General features: G+C 38.4%; 1 protein-coding gene across 1 annotated transcript in view; it reads right to left on the bottom strand.

The window, feature by feature from the left end:
• The window catches only part of NCAM1 (neural cell adhesion molecule 1), a 449248-nt gene that overhangs the window by 91467 nt on the left and 342338 nt on the right, over positions 1-15443 (bottom strand). Inside the window, 2 exon segments of the mRNA XM_078156859.1 lie at positions 252-470; positions 2319-2393. Coding sequence (XP_078012985.1) covers positions 252-470; positions 2319-2393 — 294 coding nt within the window.

The raw sequence follows: 15443 nt of genomic DNA, 5'->3' as shown, positions 1-15443 counted from the left end.
GGATATAGAGTAATTAGGAATTAATTCTAATTAGTGCCCACCAGTACAGGTTATTTAGGCCACCCACACAGCCCTGGGATAAGGGAAAGGAGAGAGGGCTGTTAAATCCCTGATGCATGCTGAGACCTGGAGGTATAGAACTCAGTTGGTTCTTTCATTACCATCCTGAACCTCTTCACTACCGGCCTACTACCTCCTACTTTCCTGTTCCAAAGAAAAGGACTTGAGGTGGAGAAGATGGAGGCCCTTACGGAAGATCTTCACATTGACGGTGGCCTCTGATTCACTGCCGTCCTCTCCTGAAACAATGCACTTGTAGATGCCGGCATCATCAATGTTGGCATTGTAGATGGTAAGAGTGGAGGAAAAATTATCATTCCGTACCACTGAGATCCGCTGCTGGTTTGGGGTCAGCTTTTCTCCATTGGGGGAGAACCAGGAAATGTCTTTATCCTTGGCTTCCCCAGCCACTGAGAGAGAGAGAGAGAGAACAATATTTTCAAAGGGTTTAGGCCTGGAACCTCCAGATAAAGAAAGAAAGGACCAAGCTGGATGCTCCGCATAGAGTGACCTCTAACCAAATGCTGTTAGCTGAGAGAGCAACCAAAGTATGTATGTCAGAAGAGCACATGAGACATTTTTCTAGTCTGATTTCTGTACGATAGCATGGAATACTAGCCTTTCCCTTAACAGATGAGAAAATGAAAAACCAAACAGTAAAAGGACTTACCTAGACTTGACCCAACAGGGATTAGAGTTTTGAACCTGCTTCTCTTTTGAAGGCTAATTCTAATTGTCTCCTCTAGAACTGAGGATAAGATTTTGGACTAGGTAGAGGAGTTTGGGGCCTAAACTCTTTCACTTTAGTGACTTTATTGTATGGCTACAAAAAGCTTTCATGTTGGCACTCATCTCCACAAACACATTTTCATTTCCTACGCTGTAGCAAAGCCAGGATCCATTCCCAGGTGACCATCTCAGAAAGAGAGCAACACTTTTCCTTCTATCTGCCTCTAAAAAAGACATGTTTTTCCCACTTGATGAGTGTTTCTCTTGGAAGTGGAAATGAACCAGAGTGGATGGTCTCTGAGAACAGGTGGAAAGACCTTCACAATGGACCCTGTATGTCTCTGTCTCCATACCACCTCTCAACCCTGCACAGCTGCTAAGCATGGAAATGGAGCATTCCTTCTATTCAAGGCCCATCATGTTTTCAATAAATATCGCTATTTGCAAGATGTGCTGTGGGCTTTGTTGCTGCATCTCCAGATCATTTAAATTGTTGTAATGAAGGCAAAGCTGAGTCTAAAAAAATTCACCAGCTACAAGTCACCGCATTCAATGCAAATCAGATTGATTTTTGAAGCCCTTTTCCTCATTTATTCCCCTTCCCCAAACAAAAAGATAGATAAAAACAAAACCCCTTCTCTTCCTAAACAATTTCGGTGCTCTTTTTTTTTTTTGGTATGTCTTAAAATTAACATCACCCAAAGGTTGTGAATATGCTAAAACAAACCTGCTGCTTACCCTGGACATTGCTTGAGAATCAATCAATCAACAAGGATTTATTTGGTGCCTCCTAGGTACTAGGTATTGTCCTTATCACTGGGGATATGAATAGAAAAGTGAAACCCATTTTTGCCCTCAAAGAATTTATATTCTAATGGGGGAAACAATATGTACGTAGAGGAGAATGACAATAAACTGTCATCACCTCTGACTGAGAGATCCTGGAACCCAGAAGTCTTTAAATGAACTTTTGGAGGCTCCTGGATATTAAAAATCTTGGCAAAAGTCTAAAATACAAATCTAAATACAAGTATCTTGGCATTATTTTTGAAACAGTGCTGTCCTTATTAAGAGAGCCAGTGAAAAGGCAGGGAGCAATGATATGTACATAAAAAAGTATTTAATATATGTTTGTTGAAATGAAAACCTTAATTTATGAGCACTTAGAATGTACATAGAAAAGATAAAAGTCCAGGGAGGGAGGAGACCTGATTCAGACTTCTTGTTCATCCTTTGTTCTCAAAGAAGAATTGTTTGGACTGCAGTAAATTGTCTCCCTCAGATTACCTCTAGATAGTAGAGGTTCAGAAGACATATATTTTGGTATAGTTTGAGGGAGATAGATGGGAGGATACTGGAGAATTTAGAAAGAGTTTCTAATTGTCTAGCTTCCCCAAGCATTATGACACCTGGAGTGACATGACCCACACGGATCCATGAGCCATTAGCCCCTGCTCTGGCTAATTGATAGAAATGTCACCAGAACAACTTTGGCTCCACCTGTAGCCGGGGGGACACAGACTACTTACCTTGACATAAGAAGAATTTGGATTCTCCAACACTGATCTCCCCTTGGCTGGGAACAATATCCACCTGTAGAGAAACTGGAAAAAGGGGAATCCACATTAAATTTCTGAGTGTGGACTGATATTTCTGAGAAAAGAGTTATGCTTTGGTGTTATAGTACTAGAATAAATAGGAAAAAAAAAAGGAGAGGACCTGGGTCTTACTATTATTATTAAGATAATATGCCCATCATTTCATAACCACAAAGTCTAAGCCCTGGTTTTGAGGAACTCTGACCCTCTGCCAGACTGTGAAAAGCTTTGATAAGAAGTTGGATGTCCTTCGCCCTGACTGCTTCTGACCTCTTAAAATGGCTCATGGGGCTGTATCAAACTACAACGCTTTGGGGATTCATGGTAACAGCAGCTTCACAAATTCTTCCAAGCCACAATCCTGAAAGATCCCTCAGGCCTGATATGATGAGACATGTCTAAATCAGTTAAATAGATATAGCAGGAGATCAGCTACTCCAGAGTTATGGGGAAAATAATCTTTATCTGATTCTTTAAGCTTAGGAACCCTCAGAGGACAGTCTACTATGCTTTTAAAAATTCCTTAAAACTAGTCCTAAAACAAGAAATGTCAAATAAATGTTCTCTTGGTCTTCTAATAAAATCGACTATGATGCATATAGCTAGATAAAATTATCAAGCTTCACTGCCTTGCCAACCCCTCTGAGCTAGATACCCCCATAAAAGCCTGTAGAGTCTACTAAGAGTTTTGTTTCTTGTCAGATGTCTTTGAATAACAATTTTAAAAATCCCCAAATATCTTTTCCTCTGTGACATATGAGATGGTTAAGTTGAAGGCAGGGCATGTGTTTAATTATTATTTTTTTTAAATAAAAATTCTTCAGCAACTAGCAAGAAGACTTAAAAATAGTAGGTGCTCTACAAAATATCTGGTAAATTGAATTTCTACTTGTTTTTTATAAAATAAAAATTCATATACAAAACAAAATGGTCTTTCTTCCTTTGCAGACCCATTCCATTTTTATTTATGTCAGAGTTGTGGAAAAGGAGCAAAGATTGAATTGTTAAGCCCATTTTTAAACTTTAATATAGGTGCTGGCACCCTAAATGTGTGATCCTTGTCTAATGATCGGCTAGTAGCCATGTTACTGGGGCAAATGAATCATATCACCCTTAACACTGAACTATAAATGAAACCAGAAGAAAGAAGAAATTACAAGTATAGGAGAGCGGTTCACACGTTCTCCCTGGAGAGGCAAACAGAGGAATGGACAGAGTTTTATTGTGTGTGTAAAGGCAGTAAGAAGCATCATTTCATGGGACATTTAGTCATCTTTTTGCAGTATGTACGATAAATATTTGCAAAAAGGCATAAAAATCATTACAGCTTATGCGTCAACATCTGTTACAGAGAATGAAGGTAGATTGATTCTATGAAGAGCTAGGTGAGAACCTCCAAATTAAATCTTCACATACTTTGAAATTTGGTGACTTCAATGCAAAGGTGGAATGGATGGCAGGAAATAGATTGGAAATTGCTAATGGGGAAAAGTAAGAAGAGAAATCAAAAACTCATGGACTACACACAGGGCTCACACCTGTAAACCATTCCTACTCTTGAGAAAAGAACTGGAGAACGTTGGAGAAATGACACCCCTAAAATCAAACTGATTATATTTTAAACAGATGGGAAACATCTTGTTACAGATATGGGAGTCATTCTTGAATTAAGTTATCTGTGTACAGTTAGATAACCAACCCATTGGAAGAAAGTTCAGATTTGTTACAAAGCTAAAAGAAAGAATCCATGTAAGAAAAATACGGAATATAATTAAAACAACTTCATCCTGACCTATATAAACAAATAATTGATGGTGAAAAGTTGGGTATGGATGGAAGACATTATGTAGATAGATACAAACTACAGTAATTCATCCATGAATTTAACTGTTGTAAATCAATTATCAGAACAGGAAGACCAACAGATCCTAAAAACACTCCTTAACTCCTTATCCAGTCAATATGACTTTAGAATAAGACTTTTTTATAAAATATTTTTAAGAAGTATGGTAGACAGAAGATTATGAGTGGTCTCTTCACATTAAACAGAGAAGCAGTGGATGATAAAATCAGATTTAAGAAAACTTAGTGAGAGATCCAATGAAGTCAAGTCATGCTGAGGGCATTTAAGGATAAAAATGAAATTTCAACAAGCAGAAGGGACAAAAAAAATCTGCCAAGATTTTTATAACAAACTTTTCCACCATCAGGGACAGTAGAACCATCACATTTGGACACAAGCATCACAATCCTAGATGTGTTTATACAGAAAATAGAGATGTCACTAAGGAGAACAAAGATGGGAAAAGGAACACTACACAGAGAAAATACATGTATGAAACAACATAAATGGGGTGGAATTATGGGTTCAATTTATAAGGCAGGGAAACATATCAAAGATGTAGAAAAAAATGTGTACCTTATTAACACTTTAGAATGGGTAGCTAGATGGTGCAGCAGATAGAGTGCTGGCCCTGGAGTCAGGAGGACTTGAGTTCAAATTTGGCCTCAGACACTTACTAGCTGTGTGACACTGAGCACATCACTTAACCCTGTTCACCTCAGTTTCCTCATCTCTAAAATGAGCTGGAGAAGGAAATGGCAAACCCACTCCAGTATTTTTGCCAAGAAAACCCCAAAGGAGGTCATAGAGAATTAGTCAAGACTGAAATGACTCAACAACAACAATAGATACTTTAAAAAGCAAGCAGAGAGGATTGTATCTACTGACAAAAATAAATGCCTATTTTTTCATCTATACAAATTCTTATGAGAATAATCTACATACATATCTAGAGCAACCTTGACAAACCTTTTATTGGGGAAACAGGAAGCCTTCTACCTGAGTGATCCTGGGCAAATTTTCACAAACAAATCTTGGCCCAAACTTCGTTGGGCCTCCATTTCCTCATCTATAACATGAAGGGCTTGGACTCTGAGATCCCTTCTATCTCTGAGCCCGCTATGTAGAGAATACAAGATTCCACTGCATTTATTGTTCATTGGTTCTAAAAACACATCTGATTTGGTAGAGTAAAAGAGTGTCCTCAAGGCTCCTTTCCAAGAAGATATATCTCATCCACACATGAAAACTATTCAGGATTCCCTGAGAAATATAACAGCAGAGATAATCTTGTTCAACAACCTTCTATTCATCAATATCAGGTGACACATAAAACAGGAAGATGTACGCTCACTAAAGATGTTCACCACTGTCATGGAGAAGAGCCAGAATGTAGCTCAGATTGAAGAGGGATTCCCTAAGAATAATATGGTTCTGCAGATACTCCCATTTCTGGATGACATTATTTTGATTGCATCAAGTATCTGAACACTGTAGAGCTTGTTTCAGTAACTACTCAAAAGAGTTTGACCTCACCATCCATCCAGGAAAAAACACATGGATGAGGAATGGCCAGTTGAATGGACAAGCCTACAGACTTTATCTGTCAGACCTAGACAGAGAATTTAACAGGAAAGGGAAAAAAGCTGCATTACTTTCCAGAAATTATACAAAGCTCTTCTAATGAATCTAAATTCTAGTAGAAACAAAGGCCCATCAGAAAATCAGTATTCAACTGGTGTTGTTATAGGGGCTATATGACATGAATCTAATAGTCTCTGAGCAACTTAAAATGAATATTACACAAAGGTCAATGGAGAGACTTGTGAGAGGAGTGAGCTAGCTTCAACATACACAGACTCCAAACCACTGTGTACCCCAGTGTATTATTGTCTGTGCAAACTCTGTTTCTTCCCATTTGATGGCTAGTGCGTGCTAGGGAATAGATTGGTCATGCTGTCCAGGGAATATTTCACACCCAGAACTCGAGCTCTCTGGGGGAGAACGATGGGGAGAAAGTGGTCACATTCAGTCACAAATAGAGATAAAAATCACAACTGCCCTCACAGGCTGTCCTGAAAAGTCTTTGTTTTGCAGTAAGTTGGTCTGGGGATGGCTAAAATTTTAAGAAAAGCAAAATTCTCTGTATATAATATGAAGAACAGGAATATAGGATATCATTACCACAACATACACTCAAAGAACAAGGTGAGCTTTTATTATGGTGAACAGGAAAGATGACCCTTGAACAGACCTCCTACTCTAACAGTATCTTTGGGATATTGGAGTAAAGCAAGGATGGTCCTCAATACATTGAATGCACCTTTTAAGGATGATAGCATCAAGAACCTAGGGCTGGAAAAGGCCTCAGAGACCATCTATCCCAACCAACTCATTTTATACATGAAGAAACGGAGGCTCTGGGAAATTAAGTGATCTGCCCAAGGTCAGAGGTAGGATATGAACCAGGGTCAGTGTGCCTCTCACTAGACCATACTGATATCCCCCCTCCTACTCCCTACAAACTTAAGGAAGGATAGGGACAAGCATTTCACAAGATGGGCAGGCAAGGATGGAAGGATGGGTAGTTTTCTGCATTATCAGAGGGGTAGAAAAGGAGCATCTATTTCACAGAGATGACAGGACCATCTGACCTGTAGTATCCTAGAGGATACTAAAGTACTCCTTGAATAAGGACAGATCTGCTCTGCTCTCATAGATCCCTGCATTCATTCTGTCCCCAACTACAGCATTTCCATATCGACCTTACAGGAACATAGATTTAAGGCAGAGAAATGCTTTATTAAGTCAGACTTAATCCCTTTCTGCCTTTCCTCCTCTTTCTTTCAGCAGTTTAAAACCAAAATGTTGTAAAAGAGCAAAACTCCAACTGGGAATCCAGGTTTACTGAAGGCAATTTGCCAGGACGGGGGGACCAGTAAGGAGAGATCTGGACAGAGAGCCTGGGCAATGGAGATTTGGTGAGCTCCTTAGAGGAACAGCCATTTTCTTTTCACAGTAGGATGGGAGTAGTGTTGGTTGCCATGGCGACAGCCTTAGAAGTCAGAGCTGTGGCAGGCCATGGGTCTAAGCTCATTTCTGTGGAAGGACCACAGTTGTGCCGTAGCAGAGGGCAGGGATCAAAGATGCCTGCTCGGCCTTGGCACAGTGAGGGGGTTTAGGGGCAACCCAGTAGCTACTAGCAATAGCTTTCTCCACTATTCAGCCAGTGGGGAAACCCAGCAGAGCTGGCAAGGTTTTAGAGAAGGCTGTGAAATGCAGGGTGGGAGGGGAGGCATTGAAAAATAAGGTCTCAGGGGCGACAGAACGGAGGTGGTTGAGCTCTTGGGGTGACGGTGAGGGCAAACTGCCATTACTCAGTTAGATCTGAGATGGAAGAAATAAATGAAACCATGTCTCTCCTGTAATTGCTCCCCTACTGAACAGTGCAAGTTTTCAGGGCCTTAGAACATTCACATCCAAAAGTTGATGTGTGGATGACATTTCTTAGGCAGACTGCTCCCCCAGTCAGCAGGGTGTCAGGAGGCCTTCCTTTAGAATTTACAGGGAATTTTGCTTTTCTTAAAATTTTAACCATCCCCAGACCAACGTACTACAAAACAAAGACTTGTCAGGATAGCCTGTGAGGGCAGTTGTGATTCTATCTTTATCTGTGACCAAATGTGACCACTTTCTTCCCAAGGTTTAGTTGGAGTGCTCGAGTTCTGGGTGTGAAATATTCCCTGGACAGCATGACCAATCTATTCCCTAGCACACACTAGCCATCAAATGGGAAGAAACAGAGTTTGCATGGACAATAATACACTGGGGTACACAGTGGTTTGGAGTCTGTACAACCTCCCAGGGTCTGTTTTGGGAAATATAGTTCAGCTCCCTTGATCTTAATGCCCATGGGGCTGGATTCCTAACAACCACACCCATACCTGCCATTCCTTATATTATAGATTATATTGCAGGTCCCTGTTCTCTGTGAACCAAATAATCTATAAAACAAAGAAGTCTGCATCTAAGCAATGGATTACAAGAGCAACCTTGCTCTCATAAGGTTTATTGGTTGTTTTTTTTCTTTTCTTGAGAATTAGAAGCACATTTTTACTTGAAAAGTTCACTGGACCATATGCTGAGCATTAGCAGTCAGCTTAAGCATATGGATTGTGTTACTTTCACTGAGCTCTTGCCTCTCTGTGAAGAATATTCTTATCCCAAGTGAAACAACAATCTTCCTTCTCTCAGCTCCTTTCAAACAGGGCATGGCTCTCAGGGGGTAAGGAGAGCACTGTGAGGGCAGAAGGGTTTTCAGATTTAACTGAGGCCAATTGCCGTTCCAGGGCCAATAAAGAAAAATACAGAGCCAAAGGAATTCCCAACTCCACTGATCCCAGTTCCACATTTTAAATCTAAGAAACTTTAAAAATAAAGGAATTTCCATCTTAGATTTCTGACAGTTCTGTACATATGGATAATGATTCTGAGGATAATGGCAAAAATTGGCCAGGGTCAGGCTTTATGGGAAATCAACACTTGGATGCGTGCCATGATCGCACATTTATTATTGCTTATTACTCTTCCCTCAACATTAAACCTTGAAATATTTGGTTTGAGACTAATAAATGGAAATCCTGGTATGGACTAGCAACAGGCTGCCAGCCCTCTCATGTCTATCCTTCTTCTTTCAGGCCTTTCTTTCCCACGCGCTTTTTGCACTTTCAGAGTTCTCTCTAAAACTTATACCTTAAGCTTTCCCTTCTCTAATTCTTTAAGGGGGTTAGGTGGTACAGTGCACCATGCCAGGCTGGAGTCAGAAAGACCTGAGATCAAATCTGGCCTTAGACACTTACTAGCTGTGTGACCCTGGGCAAGTCCCTTAACCCTGATTGCCTCAGTTTCCTCATCTGTTAAATGAGCCGGAGAAGGAAATGACAAACCACACCAGTATCTTTGCCAAGAAAACCCCAGTCACAAAGAGTCAGACACAACTACAATGACTAAACAGCGGCAACAGTTCTTTTAAGGGAAGAGGAGGTATTTCCTGAATAGAAAGCTGAATCAAAGTGAAAGACATGACTCTTCAGAGGTGTGCGAGCTTATCTAAAAGGAAATGTGTCATCTCCTGCTTACCTCTAATAATTATGATGATAAAAATTATAATAATAATAATAATGATAGCTAGCATTTGTGTAGAACTTAGTATTTACTATTCCTTTGCAGAAATATTTTTAAATTGCTACCTCTTACTTCTCAACTATATCCAAAAAAGAAATTCAGGAAATGTTCAGGTCTTGAATATGAAATTCTAGGTCCCAAACTATAAGACGAATAAGTGTTGTCTGTGCTAGTTACTAAGGTTACACTATTACTTTGGGGAAGGCACTAAAAAAGAACATGGGACCATGGGTGAGACTCCACATGATAAGAAAAAGAGTACTGCACTTGGACTTAGGAGTTGTTGTTCACTCATTTTTCAGTCACATTGGACTCTTTGTGACTCCAGTTGGGGTTTTCTTGGAAAAGATACTAGAGTGGTTTGCCATTTCCTTCTCCAGTTGATTTTATAGATGTGGAAACTGAGGCAAATAGGATTAAATGATTTGTCCAAGGCCATAAGGCTAGTAAGCATCTGAGGCCACAATTTGAACTCAGAAAGATGAGTCTTCCTGACTCCAGGCTCAGCAGCCTATCCACTGAGCCACCTAGCTACTAAGGAGGTATGAGACCTGGGTTCAAGTCCCAGTTGCTCACTGTATGACCACTGGCAAGTTACTTAACTGCTGAGACTGTTTCTTCCTCTTTAAAATGAAGTGAGGATACCTACCTCATAAGAGTGTTGTAATGAGAGCACTTCAGACACCTTAAAATGCTGTATAAACATAGCTACAGTTATGGGTCAAAAGATCTGAGTTCTAGTCTCTATCATCAACTTGCTATTTCAACCACTCTGGCCCTCAGTTTCCTAATCTGACAAATGACAAATGTGCAATGTCTCTTACACTTTTTAAGTTCTATGAGCTTTTGCCCTGGGCCCAGAGTGTACTTAAGTTTCTTTCCCATTCTTCTCCTCCTTCCCTCTGTTTTCTTTCTTCTCTCTATCACTTTCATTGGGCAAGAAATCATTCTATTCTATAATATTTTTCTGCTAAGTTGAAATTTTACTTAAATCTGTTTAGATTTTCTTTTTTTTAAAGTTTCATTGAAGTGTTCTGTTTTTACGTTACAAATATTTTAAGATAATTCCCACCCTGGGGCAGCTAGGTGGTGCAGTGGATAGAGCACCGACCCTGGACTCAGAAGGACCCGAGTTCAAATCCAGCCTCAGACACATAACACTTACTAGGTGTCTGACCCTGGGCAAGTCACTTAACCCCGTTGCCTAGACAAAAAAAAAAAAAAAGAAGAAGAAGATTATTCCCACCCTCTGATAGCTCTCTTGTTATAAGGTAGAATGATTAAGCAAAACTAACAATACAATGATCTCATCTGAAAGGGCATGAAACATTCCATGCCCATGGCTCTCAATATTTCTTTTTTAAGGTATTTTTTAATGAACAGAAATCTATTTTCTTTTCTTTCTATCTTTACCCATTGGGGAAAAATAATATGCATAGGTCAAGCAAAACAAATTCTGTCATTGGTTCAGTTCAAACATATGTCTCACCCTACACCCTAAATCTATCACCTGTCTATCAGGAGGTGGAGAGCATTTTCATCATGCCCTCTGGAATCATGGATGGTTATTGCACTGATCATAGTTCTTATAGATTTCAAAGCTGTATGCTCTTATTATAATTATTAATATTTTGTTACCAGTTGCTTTCTTTCAAAACCAAAGATTAGGAAAAAACAAATAGATTTTGCATTCACAAATCTTACAGTATATATGTACACTGCTTTTTTGCTTTATTGGTGGCAGCCAAGAAGCCGTGTCTACTCACTGAGAGTCCCCAGTTCTACAACCCAGTTGACCGGTTCTCAGAGCTTGATTTCAGCATTTTTAAAGGGGAAGTTGGAGAACAGAATCTGTGCTTCTTGAATTTTTTTATGATAATGATGGCAATAGTGGCAATTTAGACATATATTTCTTTTTTATAAATCATATTTCTTATGATTCATTGTAGATGTTTCTGATGTCAATTCTTCCTTTTTATTCAAATAAAATCTTGTGTTACAATGTCTAGAGTAACTCAGAGCTAGGTAGAGTTAATGGAACATGGCCAGTATGCACATGACTGTGTACCCAATCTAGGAAACATCTAGGGGTCAAAAGAGCTGTAAGCAATTCTTGAAAAAGGCAACGATACACAGAATCCTAAGATCAAGAGCTATATAGGACATTAGTACTTTATTTCAACCTCCTTTTTTTTTTTTTTAAACAGATGAGGAAACTAAGGCCCAACTATTTCAAGTTTATACAGGTAAGTAAAATAACTGATTCAAAGCCCTCTTACTCCAAATCCAGTTGCCCCAGTAACTTTCAGGCTGTAGTAGAATAAAATAAATTGCTAAAAGAATTCAATGATTATCCCTATTTACTTAAAATATGTATATTTTTTCTGATAGTGAAACTACTTTTTTATCTATTTCAAAATCCTGTTAGTTTTCCATTTAAATGTTGTTTTAAAAATGGCAAAGGAACATATCTTATTTATCTTTGTTATTTCTTCTTTCACCTAGAACAGCATATTATACATAATAGGCACTTAATTTGAATGAATGAATAAGCTAAGATTCTCATAACCCAAAAGTGAAGCAGGAATAGGCGTTCTACTGCTGGTTGCTAAGGGACAACCAAATTAAAATTTCACTTCAGTTAAGACAACACTTCCTACATTTTGATCCTGGCGTTTCATATGATATGATTAGGTTGTCTGTAAGAAACTTTCAATGCTAGTCATGTCTCCTCCCCTAAAATATAAAATATAATATGATGAAAATACCTCCTTCAAATTGGAAATTGAGAGAATGTCCATCAGTTGGGGAATGGCTGAGCAAGTTGTGGTATATGAATGCAATGGAATGCTATTGTGCTATAAGAAATGATGAACAGGCTGATTTCAGAAAAACCTGGAAAGACTTGTATGGTCTGACACTGAGTGAAGTGAGCAGAACCAAGAGAATGTTGTACACAATAACAGACATGTTGTGCAATGACTTAATATTGATAAACTTAACCCTTCTCAGCAATACAAGGATCTAAGACATCTCCAGAGGCCTTGTGATGGAAAATGCTATCCACATCCAAAGAAAGAACTATGGAAATTGAATCGCTATCTTTTTTTTTCTCTTCTGTTGAGTTTTGTTTCCTCTTTCTGATGGTTCCTTCTATTGGTTTTAATTTTTACTTGCAACATCACTACAACATCACTATGAAAATATGTTTAATAGGACTGCAAATGCATAGCCTATATCAGATCATAGGCCGTCTTGGGGAGGGTGGTGGGGAGGAAGGGGGAGAAAAATTTTAAACTCAAAAGCATAAGGAAGTGATTGTTGATAAATCAAAATAAATTAACAAAATAAATTTAAAAAAAATACCTCCTTCATAAAGTCCTACTCTGTTACCTTAAGATGGAATAGAAAGGACCCAGGAACTAGAAGACTATATCAGGGAATCAGTCAGTCATTAAACAACTATGAATTAAACAATTATGAAGCCTAATATATACCAGACACTCTGTTAAGCTCTGGGGATACAAAGAAAGATAAAAGACAGTCCCTGCTTTCAAAGAATTCATAGTTGAATCAGGGAGAAAATATGAAAACAGTTACGTGGGAGAGGCAGGATAAATCAGAGGGAATCAGTACAGAGAAGGTAGTAGTATTATGGTGATCAGGAAAACCTCCTGGTAGATGAGATTTTAGCTGGGACTTGCAGGCAGCCAGGTAGTGGAGATGAAGAGAGAAGATATTCAAAGCATGTGAAAAATCCAGTGAAAACGTCTGGGGTCTGAAGATGGAGTGTCATATGTGAAAAACAGCAAGGAGGCCAGTGTCACTGGAATCTGGAGTACATGATCAGGCAGAAGGAAGGTAAGGTGCAAATGAAGACTGGAAAGGTAGGAAGACACCAGGTCATGAAGGGTTTTGAATACCAAACAGAATTTTATACTGGATCCTGGAGACGATAGGAGCCCCTGGAGTTTACTGAATGTGGGAGCAACACAATCAGCTCTGTGCTTTAGGAAGATTAATTTGACAGTTGAGTGGAGTATGGACTGAAGTTGGGAGAGACCACATAAGTGATACATACACTCTAGCAGGCTGGAAAGTATGGGTCCAACCCACGAGACAATCTGTTTGCTGTTCAAGGACACAACTAAGTACAGGTGGATTATCACTGGAGGTTTGACTAGCAAGGAATGATTGTTTTTGAACCACACCAACATATGAAACATACAAAAACACATACAAAACAGAAGTCTTTGTTCCCATATGGTCATTTCCACTGTGAAGGTGGTAGAATAGGAATCATAGGAATTAGTTGATAGGATTTAGAGTGTGTGTGAATATGTTTATAGATATAAATTACATATATATATATATGTGTGTGTATATACACATGTATACATACATACATATGTATACATGTGTATATATGTGTGTGTGTATATATATATACGCACACACATACACACACACAATAGGTAGTATAGTGGATAGAGTCAAGAGGACTCATCTTTGTGAGTTCAAAACTGGCCTCAGACACTTATTAGCGATGTGATCCTGGGCAAATCAGTTAACCCTGTTTGCCGCAGTTTCCTCATTTGTAAAATGAGCTGGAGAAGGAAATGACAAACCACTTTAGTATCTTTGCCAAGAAAACCCCAAATGGGGTCACAAAGAGTTGGATATGACTGAAAAACAACAAATACACACACATATACACACATACATACATACATATATATATATATATACATATATATATACATATATATATATATATACATATATATATATACATATATATATATATATATATATATATATATGTATATATATATATATATATAGTACAAATCTCCTCACTTTAGAGGATTATAAAAAGTCCTGAAGAGGCAAAATTACTTTCCTGAAATCATATACACACACTTATGTACATATGTGTATGTATATACAAATACATACATACACACAGATTTGTATATATGTGAGTATATGTGTGTATATTATATATATATATATAATCTATCTGTGTGTGTGCATGTGTGTGCACGTGTATACACACACACACACACACACACACACACACCATTTGAATTTGGGAATTATAGACCTCTAAATCCAGGGTTCCTTCAAATATACAAGACTAGAAACAGAAAGCTGTAGGATCACTCAATTCTCAGTTGGTTTCTACACTTGAATTTAACTGTTGGTAGTAAATGGGAAATCTTGATTCAGACACCAAAGAATTGACCCATGACTGCAGGAGCTCAGCCATGTCCACATTTGTCATCCTCACCATAAATGAAATGAGCACAAAAGGTGCTGTTGCATGAAAGAAGGGCTTACAGGGTCTCTGTCAAGAGATAAATACAGGAGTTGTTTTCACTGCATTCCCCAAAGGAAACCAGAAATATAATTTCATGGAATACTCTTGGTCATACCGCCTTGTAGTGCTTGCAGTGGCTGTAAGCAAACAAAGCTGCTGAAGATAATTACAGCTTCTGTGCCAACATCTGCTGCAGAGAATGAGGAAGTCGAAAATTTATATGAAGAACTTGACAAGTCCCTCCAAACGAAGTTAATATGTACCTTGATACTAGGCACTTCAGTGCAAAAGCAGGCATAGGTGAAAAAAGCAAAATCAATGCTGGAAAATATAGTTTGGGATCAAAAAATTTTTAAAAAAGGTGAAAGGCTTATAATGACTCAGATGTCTTACACCTGTACATCATTAACACTCTCTTTAAGAAGAGTGGTGGAAATAGCCTTGAATGAGATCACAACATATGAAAATGACTTTATCTTTACATATAAGAAACAACTGGTTACAGGCAGAGTGGCCATTCAGAAACAACTGTTTGTATGCAGGGGGAATCAATAAAAAAGCATTTATTAAGCCACTATTGTGTATTAGGCACTAGAGATACAAAAACAAACATGAAATAATTCCTGTACTTAATTATATTCTATCAAGTGAGATATGTATGTAAATGGTTACATATAAAACATAAAATTAATTCAAGGTAAATTAT

Source organism: Phascolarctos cinereus, unplaced genomic scaffold, assembly GCF_003287225.1.
Source record: "Phascolarctos cinereus isolate Bilbo 61053 unplaced genomic scaffold, phaCin_HiC Scaffold_726;HRSCAF=1367, whole genome shotgun sequence".
Lineage (NCBI taxonomy): Eukaryota > Metazoa > Chordata > Mammalia > Diprotodontia > Phascolarctidae > Phascolarctos > Phascolarctos cinereus.
This window is presented reverse-complemented; position numbering and strand designations above follow the sequence as displayed.